The sequence below is a fragment of the Halichoerus grypus genome, chromosome 2 (genome assembly GCF_964656455.1).
Source record: "Halichoerus grypus chromosome 2, mHalGry1.hap1.1, whole genome shotgun sequence".
NCBI classification, from domain to species: Eukaryota; Metazoa; Chordata; class Mammalia; order Carnivora; family Phocidae; genus Halichoerus; species Halichoerus grypus.
The window spans coordinates 56,148,448-56,169,070 of record NC_135713.1 but is presented as its reverse complement, the minus strand read 5'-3'; the positions used below and the strand labels follow the sequence as shown (position 1 = coordinate 56,169,070).

At 36.2% G+C, this 20,623-nt stretch overlaps 1 protein-coding gene across 12 annotated transcripts in view; it reads right to left on the bottom strand.

Moving 5' to 3' along the window:
- Positions 1-20,623, bottom strand: part of TENM2 (teneurin transmembrane protein 2) — a 1,202,741-nt gene that overhangs the window by 842,367 nt on the left and 339,751 nt on the right. For 9 of the 12 annotated variants that reach the window (XM_078066825.1, XM_078066824.1, XM_078066823.1 and 6 more), the window contains exons 4-5: positions 5,423-5,497; positions 1,721-1,996 (exon numbers count right to left, since the gene is read on the bottom strand). The exons of 1 other annotated variant lie outside the window; for it this stretch is intronic. In XM_078066825.1, coding sequence (XP_077922951.1) covers positions 1,721-1,996; positions 5,423-5,497 — 351 coding nt within the window. The remainder of the gene's footprint in view (positions 1-1,720; positions 1,997-5,422; positions 5,498-20,623) is intronic. 2 more of the 12 variants (XM_078066829.1, XM_078066830.1) reach the window with 1 other exon arrangement.

Sequence of the window (20,623 nt, the reverse complement as noted above, 5' to 3'; positions counted from 1 at the left end):
ACCAAATACATCATTCATTACGAAATTCTCCTATCCATAACAGTTCTAGGTGAATTCAAGGCAAGCTTTTTTTTTTTTTTTTTTTTTTTGCTCCCTTTGCTTCACTGGAAAACTCCTTATCAGTTCAGTTTTTCAGATGTGTATAGGTCTAAAAAGAGAGGGTGGGGATTCTATCAGTTTGCATAAATTTTGTATAGATGGTTCCCATGAGACCACTGAGAATGCCACCATGGAAGATTTGCCAAAATACCTTGCTTAAAATGTGCCATAAATTCTCGGATTGCAAGTGATTTTATTTATTAGGCAATCATACTGCCTCCACTTAAATAGTATCTGACACACTCGGAGTTGAAAAAGTACATCAGTAAATGGATTCAATGTATGCCTTTATGAAAACTTCTAAAAGTAATTTCCTATCAAATAAGTACCTTAGAGTGTTGAATGTGCCAAGTGTCAGAATTCTGTTAAAATTCAAAAAGAGTCAAGTACAGATTTTTCCTTGAGAGTACACCTTGATTAGCTACATGAACGGAGACATAAGTAAGACACATCTCCTTGTCCCCACAGTAGAATAAATTATTTCAGAATTAAACACAAATTTAAATTCCACAAAGTGACATCTTTTTGAATATATGCGACTTACCCAGGAAATGATGTATTTTCAACACAGTTTTGAGATTAAATGATATTTAGCTATGCTTTCGCATTCACAACAAGCTGTCCGCCTGCAAATTTCTTTTTCTTTTTTTAAATGCAAGAAAATACTTAAAGCTGCTCTAGTAGAAGTTTATAATATTTTATATAAACATTCTTAACTGATCTGTTTGTAAACATTTTAATGGCAATTCTTTCAGCTAACACACAATATATTCATAACAAACCACACAGCATTTGATGTTTTCTTCATAAATCAGCTGTACCTAATGCAATTTATCTTTTAAAAGATGTTTTTGACTAAACACAGTTCTGAGTCGCGAAGAAATCCACAAATAAGCACCTTATCTCTTTAATGACTTGCTTAGGCTTCCCTATATTTACTGCTTAATGATCGGAAGCATTTAATTTTCAAAGTTTCATTAAAACTCATCTACAAAGCTGATGGATAAGCAATAGTGATTTGTGATAGAAGATGTGGGAAGCCATTAACCTACATAGGTACCAAGGAGAAAAGTAAACAGAGAAGAGAATACTTTTTTTGAAGACAAGTCTCTTCCTATTTGTCATTATTAAACTCCAGAGCATCTGTTCCTGGTTTGATCTTCAATACGGATATGAGGCATTGCCGCCTGGAAATGAAAGTCTAAGATAAGGTAGGATTCTTAAGAGATCTTCATGGAAAAAAAAATACCCCAGGTTGCCATTTACTGGGAAGGGGAAATCAATACAAAGACCTAGCAACTTGTGGCGAGAGGACATTTTCTAGGTATAGGTCATAGTTTATCAAGTTGCCTCTTTTGCAATGTAATTTACTTGCTAATAAGACCAACTGACTATACCTGAATACTGTGTTATCGTCAAAATGTGATTTTAAAATTCTCTCCTCATTTCTCGTGTGCTTGAGGTTTGCTGGTTTATTCTTCCTGAGCTCGGAGTGGGTAGACAAGGTCGATTTAAAAGAAAATGAATGGTTTTATACTCCTCTTTATTAAAAAACAGGCATCCCAAACGCCACACTGTGCCGTACCCAGAACATGAAAAGGTATTTAAGAAGCAGGCCTACCGTTCTCATCATCTGACTTATTTTCGTTGTCAGAATCGGTCAAAGTAAGGGCTGAGTTCTCACGACTGGACAGGCCGGAACTGCGTCTGGATTTTATCCCTCTCCCCCACAGTCTGATGGCGTGTTCTGGAGACATCCCTCCCTCTGTGTCGGAGTCGGCGTCAGACCCTGTGCTCAGAGAGTAGCCCTGGTGAAGGATCCCCATGTCAGAACAGTAGCCACTTCGGTGCGGGGAGGGCTCACAGATTCCCAGTTCCGCAAGGGTGAAGTTAGTTCCTAAGGTGACAGCAACAGAGAGACTGATTACAAATTGTGAAATGCCTTACAAAGTGGAAATTTATTCTTACAAAGAGCAGACAGGTGTTTTTCCCATCCAAAAAAATCGACCAGATTTCCATGGTATACAGGAATATACGAGCAAGAGTATTGAGGATATTGGGGTAAATTTGAGAGCAAAAAAGTAAACATCTAAGATTAATTTTAACCCTAGGCCACAATGCTCAGATTTTGTTTCAAAAATGTTACAGCATTTACTGTTGTCTAGGTAACACATGTAGCTGAAAAAACATGGGATTTATAGTAATAGCTAACATATACCAAGCGCTTACTTTGCTCTGGGCATCTTTTGTTTGACAACTTCTATTTTACATTTTTAAGTTTTACAACAGCTTTATGAAGAAGATAATATTATTGTAATCATTTTGTAAGGAAACTGAGGAACAGAGGAACAGAGAATTTAAGTGACTTACCCAAGGTCATACATCTAGATTGTAGCAAAACATGGATCTGATCCTTGAGCAGTCTGTCTTCATGTCAAAGAACCTTAATCCTCCAATAAATGTGAGTGGTGGCCAGGAGACCTGGGTACTGGTCCCAGCTTCCCACTGGTAAGTCTCATTGTGGCAAGTCTCTTACTCCTTGAGCCCCAGTTTTCTCATCTGTAAAATCTGGGTATTAATCTCTTAAATTCCTCTCAGGATCACTGTGTATCTTCCATGTGATAATATACACCAAACTTTTTTTTTTTTTAAATAAACTATGTAATGTATTATTTAATTCAGCATCGTAGGGATGAAGAGTCAGTCCTTATGTTTTTAAATGATATCAAACAATGTCTCCAACTTAAAACCACAAGTAGGTTTCACCCATGGAGAGTGAATGTGTGTGCAAATGGGAAGCAGAAAATAGGCATTTATTGACCATTTATATGTTACCATGTGTTTGGCATGGGCAGACCATGTATAGGCTTTAAATCTCATTTAAATATCATAATAGCCCAGCAGTTTAGACGTTGACCATTTCCAAGGTCACTCCTAGGCAAGTGGCAGATCCAGGATACACCTCTCATCTGCAGATTCCAAGCATCTGCTCATTCTACAGTGTGAAATAGTCTCAAACAAAAACCAGCCTGGCAACATTTTGGCACAGCGAATGCTCTATCTCTCTGTGTTCTTTACTCTTACAGGTTCCTACAAGAAATTGTAAACTTTTGATGCAAATTAGATGAAATCATGCGGTACATTCTATATACTGACATATAAAGCTGATTTATTTTTTGTCTTTAACCAAGTTATAGACAATGGGGGAAATGCAGTGAAGAAATGCACTTTCGTGCTATTAGTGAGGAAAACCTTATAAATAACACCAAACCCCTGGTTTACTTTGTATATATTGATTATATTAGGGTCATTCCCTATCAATCATATCTCCAAACTTACGATGTAACATAACTACTCTATGATACTCCACATACATGGCATCATTTCTCAGCTTTTATTTTAAAAAGGGTTAAGCAACTGTTTGTATTAACGTCATGTGACTTTAATTTGTAATAGACATGTATTTTTATTCTGAGGTTTTACTTCCCAACTTTGCTACACGTTGAAGTTCCATAGCCTTCTTTAGTTAGCTGTGTAAATGGGATCAAACCCAATTTTACACATAATTGCCTCTGCAGAATGAAACCTATTCATCGGAGAGCTAACCTAAGCAAAACTTCCTGTGGGGATGGGGTGATTTCCTGCTCACTGCACAGAGAAGAGGGAAGTCCTCATGCCACCAGCACAGTCCTAAGTGCTATTATTTATTCCCTGTGCACATTTTATCATGTTGTCTGAGATCCCTTGCCCAGGCACTCTGTTCCAGTTTGCATCTTTGGTAATTAGGTACTATCTCATCATTGTACACTAAAGTGTATATTTTAGTAGTCTATAAAATGAAAGTTAAGTTTATATATGTCTGATGTTACAATACTTTTCTATTTTTGTTTTCTCAGTCTTCAGTAAATGAATATGAGCATTCTCCCATCTTGTTTTTAGAGCTCATGTTTGCTCTAGACAGGCATGAAATACAACGCTTCCTTTTCCTACAATAAATGAAAACAAGTCAAACAAAAACACACATGTTTTTATTCCACATGTAGGAATTTTTAGCTATATGATTCCATTTGAAATGGAGTGTGTATGTATTAAGGCAAATTTCCTGATGGTTTTCCCACATCTCATTATCTGGAACTAGCTTCAAAGACCTCCTCAGGAAAAGAGAAACATCTGTGTGAGGAAAGAAACCTCAGTTTTCAGAGCATCCCATGTGCTTTTCAATCTGGGTACCCGAAGTACTAGGCAATAAGCCTAGGGCATGGAAAGCCATGGAATAAATACAGTCTCCCTTCTTTGGTTATCAAATTTACTTGATGAGAAGAAATTAAAGTATTATTTTTTTCTGTTAAAACAAACTTGAGATCATCATAAATCAGTTAAAATTTGCACAACTTTTAAAGTAACCACAAATGTTAAGAAACAGTGTATTTCAAGAGTTTCAGCTTTAAGTTTACAGCCCCATAAGCCACAAACAAGCAACATTGTAAAGAAAATTGGAGGTAAGGTACTGAATTCACTGGGGGAAAAAGTAACTATGCTCACACTGGCTTATAGGAAGCCAGGTTTTCGCCTAAATTCACAACAGTTTCCTCAAAAATATTACCTTCTAAACTCCTCACCTTCATCTTCCAGTAGGACCACAGTTCCCCAATGCTACCCATTCCTCACAATGCCTAGTTTGGTACCTTTTGTCCTCAACTAACTCAAAGAATAGGAATCTTATTCTAAGTACCTGGGACAGGTTCTGGCCCAAGCATTTTCCAAGTTTGCTGGCTTAACATATGAAGCTGGTAAGCCACATATGGAAAGGAAAAACGGATCTATCATTTACTGAATCATTCAACAAATATTTATCGTTCCTAGTGCTGTGCTAAGCATTGGGGATATAACAGTGAGCCTTATAAAAATGGAGCCTATGACATTTACAGTCTAATCAGGAAAGAGACATTAATCAAAGAATCCCATAAACAAACTACAATTTATACAGTGAGAAATACTATATAGGAAAAGGACAAGGAGCCATGAAAGGTTATCTAGTGATTCAACTGTTCATCCTTTCACAGCTTGGCCAGCAGATGTTCATCTACTGGTAGACTCACTACTTGGAGGGACTGTGAATTTACTCCAGGAAATTATCAGGCCCCCTTCAGTTTGCTCTTACCGTACTGCTCCCAAACATTCCCCTATATACATTGATTTCAGACAAACGTTTTTCACATAGTTCCTCTTACAGCACAAAACCCTCATGTCATACTCTTCTGCTCAGAATGTAAATAGCATAGGGGAGTTTTAATACCATGTCAACTTATTGTTTTGCACTTACTTTGCTCATTGATGGAAGGTTGATTTTGCTTTAATTCATCTTGTATAATTATGTCTTTATTAAGCTCCATGGCAGCTTTGAATGGAAGAGAGAGACTAGTCATTGTGTGATTCTTCAAGCTAAGATTTCTAGTGGAAAGCAGTCAACATTTCTTTCCTTCTCTACTTTCTTGCAGAAAGATAGAAAGAGTCATCATATTTCAGTATTCATATACATATGTTTACCTTCTATCTGCCTCCAGTCTCTCTGATACCATATTAAAGTGGATGTGGATGATGTTTCAAATGCATTTCATCTCAGGTATGTATTTTATGGTCGCTGCCAATAAACTGCCTGGTGTGGCCCCATGTTATATTATCAAGGCCAAAGCCATTATTTTTATTTAAAAAATCCATATTTATAGCATGGAATTGGAGTATAATTTGGGGTGCTGGGAGAGAACATTAATGTCTAAAAACTGTTAGGTGACCAGGATAGCAGAACACAAGTGTTTAAAAATAATTCTGTTGGTAGGTCTCTTTGTCTTTGAGTTGTCTTTTTCTTGACCATAACTTCAGTGTTTAACCCAGATCCTCTTCAGAACTTTTTTTGAGGTAAATTTGGCAAGAGATATCAAAAATCAGCCTTTGACCAACTAGTTTTGTTTGGGGACACAATTCAAAGGAAAGATATGGCAGCGTATTGTGATCATGGCTTTATCTTCTAAGTTTTTACCAACTTCTCACACTTTGAAATAACCTTTAACTAGGAGAAGCACATATGTCGCTAAGTCAGAATTATCGTGTCATGGTAATACCAGGGAATACAAATAGCACTGGAAATGTCAGCATTTGAACAGATTTTCTACTATGAGGGCAGGAAGATAAAAGTTAACTTAGTAATAGGGGAGCACAATATAGAAAACTTGTATTACCTAAATGTTCAGTATGCAAGTCCCCTGAATTTAAGAGATGAAATTCCATACACACGAGCAAAAGTTGTTACAACACGAAAATGGTCACTAATGATCACTTATAAAATTAATCCCCACCATCCCCACCCACTTACTGCTAGTATCTCTTCTCATATCAACCACCCTATCAACATCTCTATCATCAGTTAGTTGCTGATAACAGAAAGTAATATGGTGCCAATGTGAGTTTAAGTTGTAAAGCTTGTGAAGATGCAGATTTCTGTGAAGTCAATACAAGTGATGCTAAGAAACACTAGGATCATAAGCAAGGCCACATAATTACCATGATCTAACAGAATTAACCTGTGAACAAGAAAAAAATTGAAATGCATGTTGGCGTGATGATGGCTTCTTCAAAAGATGACTTGACGGGCTTCTGGTTTTGGATCAAGATAGAATTCCCCATGTCTCTCTACTTGTTCCACTAAGTACAGCCAAACCCCCTGGACAGTACATAGAAAAACTACATAGAAAGAGTTTAAAAGGGGTCTAAAGAAGATAGACTTACTAGGATCCCAGGACCTGAGTAAGGACCTGGTTGTGAGTTCCCTGGGGTTTCTTTTTGCCTTATATACCCCAGACCTGGTGTTGGAGAAATCTGCAAATTAAAAACACCAGTGGAAGCAGGCAAAATAAGCCCAGAGTAAAGCCTCCTGTAAGTTAAGGGTCCTTTCGTACCTCCACAAACACCCCAGGGTGGAATCAAGTGATAAAGCAGAATTTCATCTTCATCCAGTAGGAATGAGCCTTCCCAGACACCTGACAGGAAGGTGTCTTTGGTGGCTATAAGGGCATCCTGGACTTCCATCCCCACCCAGTGGTAATGAAGCACCCCTTCCTCTTCCTGATGGTCTCAGAGAAGAATTAATGTTAAATCTAAATTCACCACCACTGAAGGATTCATGGAGGAACTGTAAAGAGGTGCCCCTCTCCCTCTCAACCAGGTTGTTATCTGCAGAGTCCTAGCGAAGACTCTAAAATCCCAGCTTGGCTCAGCAGCAAGACAGCATCCCTTTTCAATCCACACCACCGCCCATCCCCCATCCCCCATCCCCAGCCCTGCTTTGTCAAAGTAGGCCAAGTGGGCAACTTGGACTTTCACCTCCATCTGGCAGTTAAGCCTCAGTGTCCCATTTTTCCCACTGGCTTGGTGTCAGAGGAGGCCTGCTGAAACAGAAGATTTAAATAAGATCCAGATTTTCAAAACATAATACAAATAGCCAGGATACAATAAAAAATTACTCATCATACCAAGAATCAGGAAAATCTCAACTTGAACGAGGACTGATAATTATTTAAATAAAAGGTTAATGAACAGTCCTTAGGAAAATTAATGAATTCATCTTTTTTTTTTTTTTTGCAAAATACAATGCTCTGTGATCATGCTGTAAAATTCAAATAGAAAGTGAAGGATATATTGTACATCCATGCAATTTTGCCATAAAATGTATATTATGCCTTGCATAAGAATTGTTATTCTTTATCCTTTTGAATAATTACAGCATAGTTGGAATAATAAATTGTATAAACATAAAATAAAATATACTATTGATAATCAATTTTCTTTTTTGAAGATAAAGTTGATTCTATTTTAACATTGATTCCATTTTTAAGTGGCCTTATTTCAGCATCATTTATCCAAAGACAAAGAGAATCTCTTGTAAATAAACATGGGCCACTTTTCCTGAGCAAATGTTAGAGTCTACATTTTCAAGTCAGAAATGAGTATGAACTCCAAATTTTCCAGCAAGTATTTAAGAAAATGATATAAATTATAATGTTATAGTTCTTTTTTTATCACAGTAAGTGGAGTAATTTGATCTGATACCCTAAGTTTTTGCAACAGGAAGTTATCAAGAAAAATATGGCAATTATAAGTGATGTGATAATTTTTATTTTTGATTAATCAAAAATGTACCACCAAATTGTTACCTGATATTTAATATCAATACCTTACCTTGAAATTTGAGAAATTATTGATATGTTCAAGCTACACAAAATAATCACTTACCAAAAACTTACCAATATTACCTAAAATATTATTTTCAAGCAATCTAAAATCTACATATCTATAAATGCATTGATAACAATTTTGAAAACTACTGAAGAGACTATTCATGAATTCGAATGTTTTATGCTCGTGTATACTAAAATTCTTCACATAAACTCCTTCTTAATGCCCTTCTAAAGTTCATCTGATTTTACATATTCAGATATTTTCCCAAATGTTGACAAAATTGTTCATGAAAAATCCTGTGGCTTAAAACTACAGAGGAGGTGTACATGCATTATTATTCATAAAATTTTAAGCCAAATGTTTATATTTCAAAAATTCACTCTAAGAATAATACTTTTCTCTCATGTATGGCTCCTAACATGTTAATATTTTGATATTCTAAACTTTCAGATTATTTTAAACTCTCCCTAAATGCATGATATGTCACAAATTTCATAATTTTTAACTAGAATCATTCCAGTGTGAATAAACACATTCTGAATCAAGGAAACATCAAAATAGCTAGTGACGACAGGAGAGTTTCCAGTATCCTTGGTTTCTCTGTAAGCTTTATAACTTCAAAGAGAAAGGTGAATGTGGCATTCTCCTCTGATATGGTGGCCTTTTCACTGCTCCAGGCTGAACAAAGCCTGATTTGGAAAACCCAAAGCAGCCACAACAAAAGGTTCAGCTGGACTACTGCCAGTTCATAAATAGAAATGAAACACCAGTAACCTAGCTAGCTGGAGATTCTTTTCTGCTGATGACAATTCCAACCAGATAAAAATTGAATGCTGGTATTAAAAACTATACCTATCAGTTACCCTATATAACAGCATTACCAAGGTGTAGAGTCATCTGACCATGTGGGACTCTGCCTCTGCAAACAAATTTTTTTTTTTTTTTTTTTGGGATAGAAAAAAATAAATAAAAGGACAATAGTGAGTTAGCTGCAATAGTCTAGCTGTCCTCTGTTTGGGAACAACTACTAGATTAGCTTACATTTATGGAGGACTTCACAGTGTGGCAGGCACTGTTCTACATGCTTTCATGTACAGTTTTCAAATTAATAAGGATGACAGCCCTATAAAATAGTCACTATACAGGCGAGGGTTAAAGTGGGAATTCCAGAGTCTGTCTTAAAAATACTTGACCATAAATTTTTAGAATTATTTCTTCTGATGAGTCTCCATTTACTCATTCATAAAATAAACATAAAAATAGCACCCACCTTCATAGGGCTGTTGTGAGCAATGAATTAGACAAAGCAGGTAAAAATGCTCCTTAGGATATTGCCTGCCATAGAATAACTTTATAACAAACATAGCTATTGTGATGATCATCAGTTTACAGATGCAGAAACTTTATTTTTAAATTATAATTCTTATAATTTAATTTATATAATTTATATTTTAAAATTAAAATTATGATTTAATTATAATTACTAACATTTTCTATTTTCTCTTGAGTTGATTTAGAAAGTTTGGGAACAATCTATATTTCTAGGAATATGCTCATTTCATCTATGTTTTCAAATGAATTGGCACAAAGTTATCCGCGTATTTTTGAATCTTTTTAAATTTCTGCTAGATTTGTAGAATGTTGTCTTTATTTTCATTCTTGACGTCACTTATTTGTGCTTTTTCTTTTTAAAAATATTTTTTAAAATTTTCATTTGAGTATAGTTGACACCCATTACATTAATTTCAAGTGTGCAGTATAGTGATTCAACATCTCTATGTGTTAAGCTCTGCTCACAAGTGTGGCTACCGTGTGTCACCATCCACTATGACAATATCATTGACTATATTCCCTATGCTGTATCTTTATCAATTTTATCAATTTTTTCAAAGGACCAGCTTTTGGCTTTAGTATTTTCTTTTATTGTTTATTTTCTATTTCTTTAATTTTTGCTCTTATCTCGATTGTTTTTCTTAACCTAACACTGGGTTTTATTTGTTCATTCTTTTCTAGTTTTTTTTTTTTTCCTTTTCTAGGCTCTTGAGGTAGAAATATAAATCACTGATTTAAAAACAGTATTTCTTAAACAATCAAGCCTAATAATCTTCCTATTCACCTACATCCCATAAATTTGAATATGTTGTACTTTCATTATAATTCAATTCCAAACATTTTCTAGTTTCTCTTGTACTTTTATATCACATGGGTTACTTAGAAGTGTGTAATTTTATTTCTACATATCTGGACTTGTCTAGATTTCTTATCATTATTGATTTCTCATTTAAGTACTTGATGGACAAAGAACAAACTCTCTAGGATTTCCTCTTGAAATTCACTGAAACTTACTTTGTAGCTCAGAATACAGTATATGCTGCTGAATGTTTCACTGGAATATAAAGTGTATTCTACAGTTGTGTATAGTGTTCTATAAATATCTATTTGGTCAAGAGAAATAACAATGTTGTTCTCTAGATCCTTACTGATAATTTTGGGCTAGCTCTTCTATTAGTTACAGAGGAAAGGGTTGAATCTGTAACTAGGTATGGGTTTTTTTCTTTCTCCCTTTACAATTGTCAATTTTTCTCCTCCTCCTCTTCTTCTTTTCTCTTCTTTTTCAAACTGTTATTAGACACATATACTTTTACATCTCCGGGGTGAATTGACACTTTTATCAATTCCAATATCCATCTTTTTCTCTATAATACTGCTTGCCTTAAAGCCTATTTTCTTGATAGAAAATACTCAAGACAGCTTTCTTAAGTTTACTGCATGTAGTAAACATATTGTACATCTATTTCTGTTCCTTTCAACTTTTCTGTGTTTTTGTATTTAAAAATATGTCTCTCGTAGACCACATATATTTGGGACTTGCTATTTATCTGACAATCTTTTCCTTTTCATTGGTATGACAGTCCATTTATATTAATGTAATTATTGATATGGCTGGATGTAAGTTCATCATTTTGTCATGTTTTTTCTATCCATCCTTTTTTTGCCATTCCTTTCTATATTTCCTTTCCCACCTTCACTTGGGTTAATATTTTTTTTTAATTTCATTTTAATTTTTCTATTGATATTTTAGTTATCTCCTCAAATAATTTATAGTGGTTTCTCTAGGGATTATAATATGTATGCCTTGTCAGTCTATTCAGAGTTCTAATATGCTGTTCCTTCAATTTCTGCAGTTTCATCATTTCTCTATTCTAAAAATTTCTCAGTCATTGCTTATTAAATATTTACTTACTTGTATACTGTTTATTCTTTTCACTAATTAAACAAGTATTATCCTTCTCTCTAAATGTCTCTATTATATTTTTAATCTCTTTTCTCTCGGAGCTGTCTCTTGCTAATTTCTTCTTGTTATTTTTTCCAGTTGACTAATTCTCTCTTTAATTGTGCCTAATCTCATATTTACTGTATGAACTCAACTATTTTTTCAACAATTATGTATTTCATTTATAAAACTTACATAGCTTTTTAAGTGTTTCTGTTCAGTTTTTCTATTATCATCTTACTTGCTAATTTGCATATTATACATTTGAAAGTACAGATCCAACAAATTATAATGTTTTAGGACTTCAAAGATGAAAATTGGTTGTTTGTTGATTTGCTTGCTCTTAATTATGAAGGTTTGTTTTCTTATGTACTTAATTATATTTATTTTAGCTGACGTTGGTTTATTTTAATTTTTGAAAATCACAAGGGCCTCAGATGAAGATTTGTATTTGCTTCTGTCTAAGACATGTGGTAGTATTAATCACACATCCTTTTTAGGATTCCTGGTTAGTGCAAGAATCTCAGTTTCATGTCCCTCTTGCTCTAAGTCCAAGGCCCAATGTCCCAAATGCAGATCTGATATTAGTCCTTGCTCTCAGTGAAGACCTACCAGAAGCTTGCAGTTCAAGCTTCAGATTTCTGGCTTTAGCTCATTTTTGATTTTGATTTTGTTTTATTTTAGCCGCTTGGAGATTTGTCTTACTTACTGTGAGGACTATATTATTTTTGCTTTGATCAAGCTATTCAATATTCCTATTTTTCAGTTTTCTCAATTGTAAAATGGAGGAAATTATAGCAGTACTTGCCTCTGGGCATTGTGTCAGAGAGTATATATATTTAGAATATTCCACAACAAAGTCAAAAGTCAATAAATATTAGCTATTATTAATATTACTATTACCATGTTACTAGTAAGCATAAAAATGCAAAATGATGGACATGATTCCCTTTGTAATTTTTCCTACCTCTACACAAACAGAATACTTTTCCAGCTAAACTGCAGTCTATTTAGATATATTTAATGTTTATTCTATTAATTAAGGTAACATTCTAGTTTCTTGAAAACGGAGAATATTTGATTTGTCAGTAAAGACACTACCAACATTAACTAAAATTTTGACAAAGACATGACATTTGCATTCTCAGCACTCATGAAGGTCCCTGTCTCTATCATGCACTTGATGTTTTGAAAACACTTTGACTTTCCCATCACTGAAGGATTATTCTAGATCTCAAGAGTTAATTAACTAATCTACAGTCTGACATCTCGTGAGATGGATAGATCGCAGTCTATCACCAGGTGTATATATGTATAGCAGACATTTTGTTCAGTAACTAATCAGAGTCTACTTTGTAACCACAAATATTGGGGAGAAATGTTAATGATATACTCTTGTTTGTAAATCAATTCCTTTAAATCAACTGCTTCATTACCAATTACTGCTAGGATTTAGATACTTGTTTAAAACTATGTTAAGCATCCAGGCACAGAGATTGTAGGGAATGGCAAGACCACAGTTTCCTAGTGCCTGTTAGCATCATTAAACAGGGACAGGATAATTGAAACTGAATCAAGAGTTTTCCTTTTCTTCCTTTCCCACCTTGCTTCCTGTGTTCCAAACACATGTCGTAGGTTACAAGTACATGTAAAGCCTTAATTACATTTAGCATCTGGCAGCTGTTGACTTACAGAGAGTTGTTGAGTCACATAAACTCAAAGTCAAAAGGAAATTCAGGAATAGAAGGCAGAAGCTTGCTCAATGGAGTAAAAAAATCTTATATCATCACAGCTGAAATACTCTACCATCAGCACTATTATGTTCATGGTGTGAGTGATGCTGTAACTAATCAGTTTCGGCAATACCAGAGACTAACTTGCCACTAAAATACTTCATTCCCAATGTGGTTTGAGCCATCAACTAAAGGGCCTTACAAGCATTGCTTTTAACAAGTGATGGATTCATTCACATACAATGGAGACAACAGCTTTACAAGGATTTTAGCATATCTAGAGGCATCAACTGATAACTCTTTAAAAACAAGATCTTCACACTATCCACTCAAAACTGTTATTACCAAAGTTAGATGTGTCAAGTAGTTTAGTTTATACACTGCTTACTTTTGGAGGAAATAAGTCTCCCGAGAAACCAGCAAGAAGAAATACAAACCTTTAATACTGGCCGCCATTAGCCACATATTGGCAATTTTATGAGTAGAGAATTAACAGAAATAACCGCCTTGGGTCTTAATAGAGATAGACCTCAAAATCCAATTGTCAAGTTACAAAAGCATAATAAGAAAAATATAATGGCTGCTATATGTTGTTTTTAGATACATAATACTAACAAGATAAATCTGAACTGGAAAAACATACACCAAATTCTTCATAGCAATTATTTCTGGCAATACAGAGAGAAGAATGCAATGGTGGGGGAGTGAGTAGAGGGAGGAAAGAGGATTTGAAACAAATTTGACAAAATATTAACACTTGTTAATTACAGGGGATGAGTACTGTGTACTTTATTCTCTGTACTTTTCTCTGATTTAAAGTTTTTTTTCCTAAAAATTAAAATAATTGAAAAATAGAAGTCTTGGACAGTCTATTTTTATCACATACTTAAAAATATTTGCAAAATCATAATTTTTCTATTAAGTCATGTCTTTCAACATTTTTATGGTTACATTTTGAAATAAACTACAAAGAAATGCCTCTGCTTGCATGTCTATTTAACATCTAGCCAATCAGGAATAAAATTATGAAGCAAAAGTAAAAGCAACCAATAGAGGGGCGCCTGAGTGGCTCAGTCGTTAAGCGTCTGCCTTCGGCTCAGGTCATGATCCCAGGGTTCTGGGATCGAGCCCCGCATCGGGCTCCCTGCTCGGTGGGAAGCCTGCTTCTCCCTCTCCCACTCCCCCTGCTTGTGTTCCTGCTCTCGCTGTGTCTCTCTCTGTCAAATAAATAAATAAAAATCTTTAAAAAAAAAAAAAAAAAAGCAACCAATAGTTAAATAAACTGTGATACACCCATACAATGGAATATTTTTCAGGAATAAAAAGAAAAGAGCCATAAAGCCATGAAAAGACATGGAGGAAACTTAAATGTATATTACTAAGTAAAAGCAGCCAATCTGAAAAGTCTACATACTGTATGATTCCAACTATATGACATTCTAGAAAAGGCAAAACTATGGAGATGGTAAAATGATCCGTGGTTGCCAGGGATTCAGCAGGGAGAGATGAATATGTGGAGCACAGACAATTTTTAGGGCAGTGAAAATACTCTGTATGATATTATAATGATGGACACATGTCATTTTACATTTGCCCAAACCCATAGAACTTATAGTATCAAGACTGAAGTGTAATGTAAACTATGGACTTTGGGTGATAATGATGTGCCAATGCAGGTTCATCAGGTGTAATAAATGTTTATTTATCACTCTGGTAGGGAATGCTGATAATGGAAGAGGCTATGCATGTGTGGGGGAAGGAGGTATATGGTATATCTCTGTTCCTTCCCCCTCAATTTTGCTGTGAACCTATAATTGCTCTAACAAAATATTCTTAATTTTTTAAAAAAAGTACATGCAAACAAATCATTACATGACAGGTATACTGCCAGGAAACTGATGTACTTTTCTCCCTAGGAGAAACACTCTAGATCCTTGTGATTAAGAACACACCAGAAGCAAGTAATCCAGAATCTGAATCCCTATTCCACCACTTATGGTCTGATGATGTTCAAGTTAATTAGTTCCTCCACCCTTGATCTTCAGTCTCCACAGCAATAAAATAGATTTAATAATATCTATATTCATAAGTCTATGGAGACCGCTAACTTCATGGGAGCAGAAACATGAATACATGAGAGGAGACATAAACCTAAAAGAAGGGAATCTAGGCAAGTAGAACAAAGGTAAAGAGTCTCATTCATTCATTCATTCAATATTTATTAAGTGCTTATTAACTGCTAAACATTGTTCTGCAGGCTTGGGATATATCGGAAAACAAAAGAGAGAAAGATCTCTGTCCTAGTGGAGCTTATATTTTAGCTGGGGCAAACAGATATTAAACAGTTAACATAATGAATAAGTGTATAGTATCCTCAAAGGTGGTAAGTACTATGAAAAGAAAACAGAAAATAGAGTGGTGAAAGCCTTTTGTATTTTGAATAATTTGATCTAGGAAGGCCTTACTGAGAAGATGACATTTAAACAAAGACTTGAAGAAGTTGAAAGAGTCAGCCTTTCCAATACCTGGAGCAAAAGGAAACCATCAGTGTAAAGGTTCCAGGCAGAAATGTGCCTGGCATGTCCCAGGAACAGCGAGAGGAACTTTGTGGCTGGAATGCAGCGAACAAAGATGCCAACTTATGAGAAAGGGCCAGAGAGTTAATGAGAGCTGAGTTCTAAAGGGCTTTGAGAGTGATTTTAAGGACATTTATCTTTACTAAGAGGGAAACAGAGAGCCATTGCATTGTTTTCGGGGAGAGGGGTGACACTGTCTAATTTTCATTTTTAAAGGACTGTTCTGTTAGGTTAGAATACTGAAGGAGGGGAATAAGAACAGAATCAAAGAGACCACTCAGAATGCATTTGTAAGAGATGATCACAGCCTATTCTGGTTGTAAGGAGCAAAGTGGTGGGCAGAGTGGGATTTCCTAATGGATTGTATGTAGGGTATGGCAGAAAGAGTTGAATGTGACAATGTTTTTGTTTTTGTTTTTGTTTTTTAAAGATTTATTTATTTGACAGAGAGAGACACAACGAGAGAGGGAACACAAGCAGAGGGAGAGGGAGAAGCAGACTTCCCGCCGAACAGGGAGCCTGATGTGGGGCTCAATCCCAGGACCCTGGGACCATGACCTGAGCCAAAGGCAGACACCCAACGACTGAGCTACCCAGGTGCCCCCATGACAATGTTTTTGAACTGAAAATCAGAAGAAGGAGTTGCCATTAATTGTGATGGGGAAGACACATACAGACCAAGATTTCAATCCTGGATATCTGAGTTTGAACTACATATTAGGCATATAAATGGAGATGCTGAGTAGGCAGTTGGATACATAAAAGATATAGATATGTAAGTGATATAGATTTGGGAGTCATTGGTATGTAGATTCTGTTTAGTGCCATGGAGCTGGACGACATCGCAGTGTGGAATAACTCTACATAGAAAAGAATATCAAGGACTGAGCCCTAAGTCACTTTTATATTCAGAGTTTGGAGCAAAGAGGAGGAAGCTGTAAAGGAGTATGAAAATGAACAACCAGGGCAGTAGGAGGAAAGCCACGAGCATATGCTAGAATAGAATCTAAGTAATGAAAGTGTATCAAAGAGTAAGGGGCAATTAACTGTTTCAAACATTGCTGATAGATTGCTAAGATGAGAATCGAGAATGTGACATGAAGATATAGCAATATGGTAATCACTAGTGACGTTGGTGAAAAACAAACAAACAAACAAACACCAAAAAGAGTTATGTGGAGGGGTATATGTGATAATCTGATTGGACTGTGTTTATAAGAAAATAGGGGAGAAGAATCAGTGGCAATAAGACAAACACATCATCTGAGATGTGCTACAATAAGGAGTGAAGGAATGTAGTGGTAGCTGATGGAAAAAGTAAGTGAACAGAAGTTGGGGGAAGGTCACAGCATGTTTGTATGCTGGTAGGAATGAAAGGATGGTTCATTTAGGAAAAAGAGGTGGGAGAGCTCTTGATGCAACATTCTTGAGTAGATCAGTGGGACACTGATCTTGCACACAAGTGGGGGTTTCACCTGGGATAAGAGTAGAGATTGTTCATTTATAGTGATAGGAGGGAAGGCAGAGCCTGTGGGTGCAGTTGGTGGGAGTGGGGAGATGGTAGATGTGGATTTGGGAGTTTGCCACTGATTGAGGATGGGAAGGAGGTGCCGGAGGCTTAGGAGAGAGCGGGGGAGATAAAGCAGACATCTAAGAGTGTGAGGCCAGGTATAGATCAGACAGTTTAGTACAACTGCAGAGCAGAATTAAGGGACCACTTGAAATTTAATAAACTTCCAAAACTTCTGGGACAAATTTATTACAGTGCACATGTAACAATGAACTCATCATTCACTAGGGCTGCTTTGATTTGCATAAAAAATTAAATTATGGTGACTACATTCAGTTCTTAAAAATGAGAAAATATTAAATGCAATGTAAAAACACTGTTATTAAAATGAATGGTTCTTATGTTAGGGGGAAAAGTAGAGTAATCAGGGTGATGTGTTATATGTGGACCAATTTATTCCTTACGTGTAAATGTAACTATAAATTCTGAACCCATAGAAATTAATTCATATTATATCACAAACTTCTACTTTTCATCAGATGGTTGTACCATTTTTTCAGACAAGAAGTGTTTGTCTCAAAATATTGAAATTCACTTTTTTAGATCCATGGGTGAATATGACAAGAAGACATGTCAATTTCAATAGCCCCAGGGCCAACTTACACAGTACAGTCACCAGGGCCATAACACCGTCAAGGGCCCACAGAAATAGTTTAATTTCTTTTAAAATCAGAAAAAAAACCTTTAGTTTGTAGAAAATGTTTTAATCTTTAACAATAATTTGTTTGTCTTTATATTACATAGTTGTAACTATAATATCAAATATTTTTTAGGGAGGAAGGGGCCAACAAAGGCAATAGTGCCTAAGGTCCATGAAAGTTATGGTGCAGCACTGCATCCTCCATGAAATCCTTCCCCGTGTATGGAAGGCCAAAATCACAATGAATCAAAACATCAACCTCCTCAAAGGATTTTAAAATGAAATGCGGACTGTGCTCTAATAGTGTTCCTATCCTGAAACGCACAAAGAACATCATCCCCTGCACAGACATCAAGTGCTCTGGCCACTTGGCTGCTCCAGAGGCACAGGAGAGTGCCTGGTCTCCGTTTTCAGGTGTTCTGGCAAAGCTATGCCCAGAGTTAATATCACCCTGCCTCTTCTAATTAGTAGAACAACTGTTCAGTCATTACAGATGACTTCCTTGGCATTCCTCATTTTCCCAAAATATCTCCCAGAATCCAGTGACTATACTATCTATCTCCTCCATTTGGTATTCAGAGGGCACATTTATTGAAGATTTTCAAAGCAAACTGCCTTAGGAATCAACATCATCCATGGAAAGTTGCAAGAATTACCTCCCCCAAGTAGCAGAAAAGCAGGGAGGTTCCTGAGCTTTCCAGAAATCACAAAGCATATCTCTGACAGAACTGAGAACTGAGATGCATCTCTCTTGCCTCTCCCTGCCTTAAATAGAAAAAAAAAAAAAAAATCAGTGGTCACTCCTGGTAGACTGCTTCCTTCCTAGAAAGCCAACTTTTCCCAGCAAAACTGCTACTTCTCTGGAATGATGGGCAATGAAATCCAATGTGACACTTAATTGTTCTCTACTGAGATGTTTCTCTTTGCTGAGGTTTTTCCAGGTGCTTTATGAAAAACATTTGCACTACCTGGCACTTTGTGAGCCTTCCTCTGAGAACCTTTCCCTTATTAAGATAGCTTTGCTTTCAAAGGGGACATTGGTTTTGTTTGCTCACTCATAGCCCGTGAACAGACCACCAGGGAAATTGCTGCTTCACTGGCATAAGTCCCACGTGCCTATGTCACAAGGGGTTAGGAGCCTCATTAATTCCTGTGCTCTCATTTCAGGTTGTTTAGGGATCAGCAGCAGATTATTATTTCAAACACTTATTTCTTGCTTCAATTTCCTCTCTCTTAGAATTGGCTCCAAATCATTTTCTCTTGTGTGCAGTGCACTCAATCTCCATTCGGATAAGAAAATCAAAATAGTTTTTTCAGAAAACCTATCCATCAGCATTATCAGGAACACACCCCACAAAGGCTTTGGTTGACGTTCCTACATATCTGGCAGGTTTTATGCTTCTTTGTACTTAAGTCTCTCTTCCTCAGAATCATTGCCATTATATGGCTCACACAGACCCAAGGGCACCCACTGTTTATGTTTCAAACTGATTAGTTCAATGCAGTTCTACAAATAGACAAAAAGATGTGCTAGGAACCAACCAGGGATACAGAGATGGAAAAGCTGTGTCCCTGCTTTGGGCGATCTCCACAGGCTAACAAAGAAGATAAACATATACATATACAATGCCAATATCATGCTGTATTCCTGGTGAGTTTATTTTTCACTCTACCTACGTTGGTGGGTGTGGGAAGGCAGATGCAGCGGGGGAGGTAACTCTATTTTTTTTTTCTCTAGAAAGCCTGATTCTGAGAGGCAAACATATAATCTTGGGTAAGCCCCTTCATCCCCTGACTCCTCAGGTTTTCTCTGAAAATAAAAGGATGGGATCAGGAGGGTTGGCTCCTTCATTCAGTCATTCAACAAACATTTATGGCTTAGTAGTTACTGGTTGTGTAGTATGTGTCAAGACTGGGTTATAAACACATTACGTGTAAAATCTCATATAATCCTCAAGACAAAATGAGGAGGAAGGTATTAGGCTCAAAAGACAGAAATAACATTTCTAAGGCCATGTGATGAGTAGATAAAATAGCCCCAATTAGTGCATTTCTCCTTCTGGCTCCAAAGCCTGGGTCCTCTCTCACCTGTCATGCTTTTTAGTTGAGTCTAAAGACTTTCAGCTTTAAACTTCAGTGACTATATGATATTTCTAGTGAGAGTCTAGGCATCAGAGCCACTTTTCCCAATTAGAATACTGAGGGGAATCTGCACAAAAAGGGCAAAACAGGAAACAAACTGTTTTATAAGAGAATGGCTTCTGAATTCCCATCCTTTATGTCCATCCAACTGTTCAAATCAATGAAATAACCTGTAGCTTATAAAAGTGAATTAGGCTTATTTCTTTAAACACCCTTTTTGCAATGAAGAGTTGAGAATGAAGCACAGACATAAGGGATCCGATGTCAAGAAGTAGACAACTGAGCATCCCTTGGTCACAGTAAGAAACTGAGGTGTGACAGTAACATTAGCTTGTCCACTTGTCAGCCCCGCTCAAC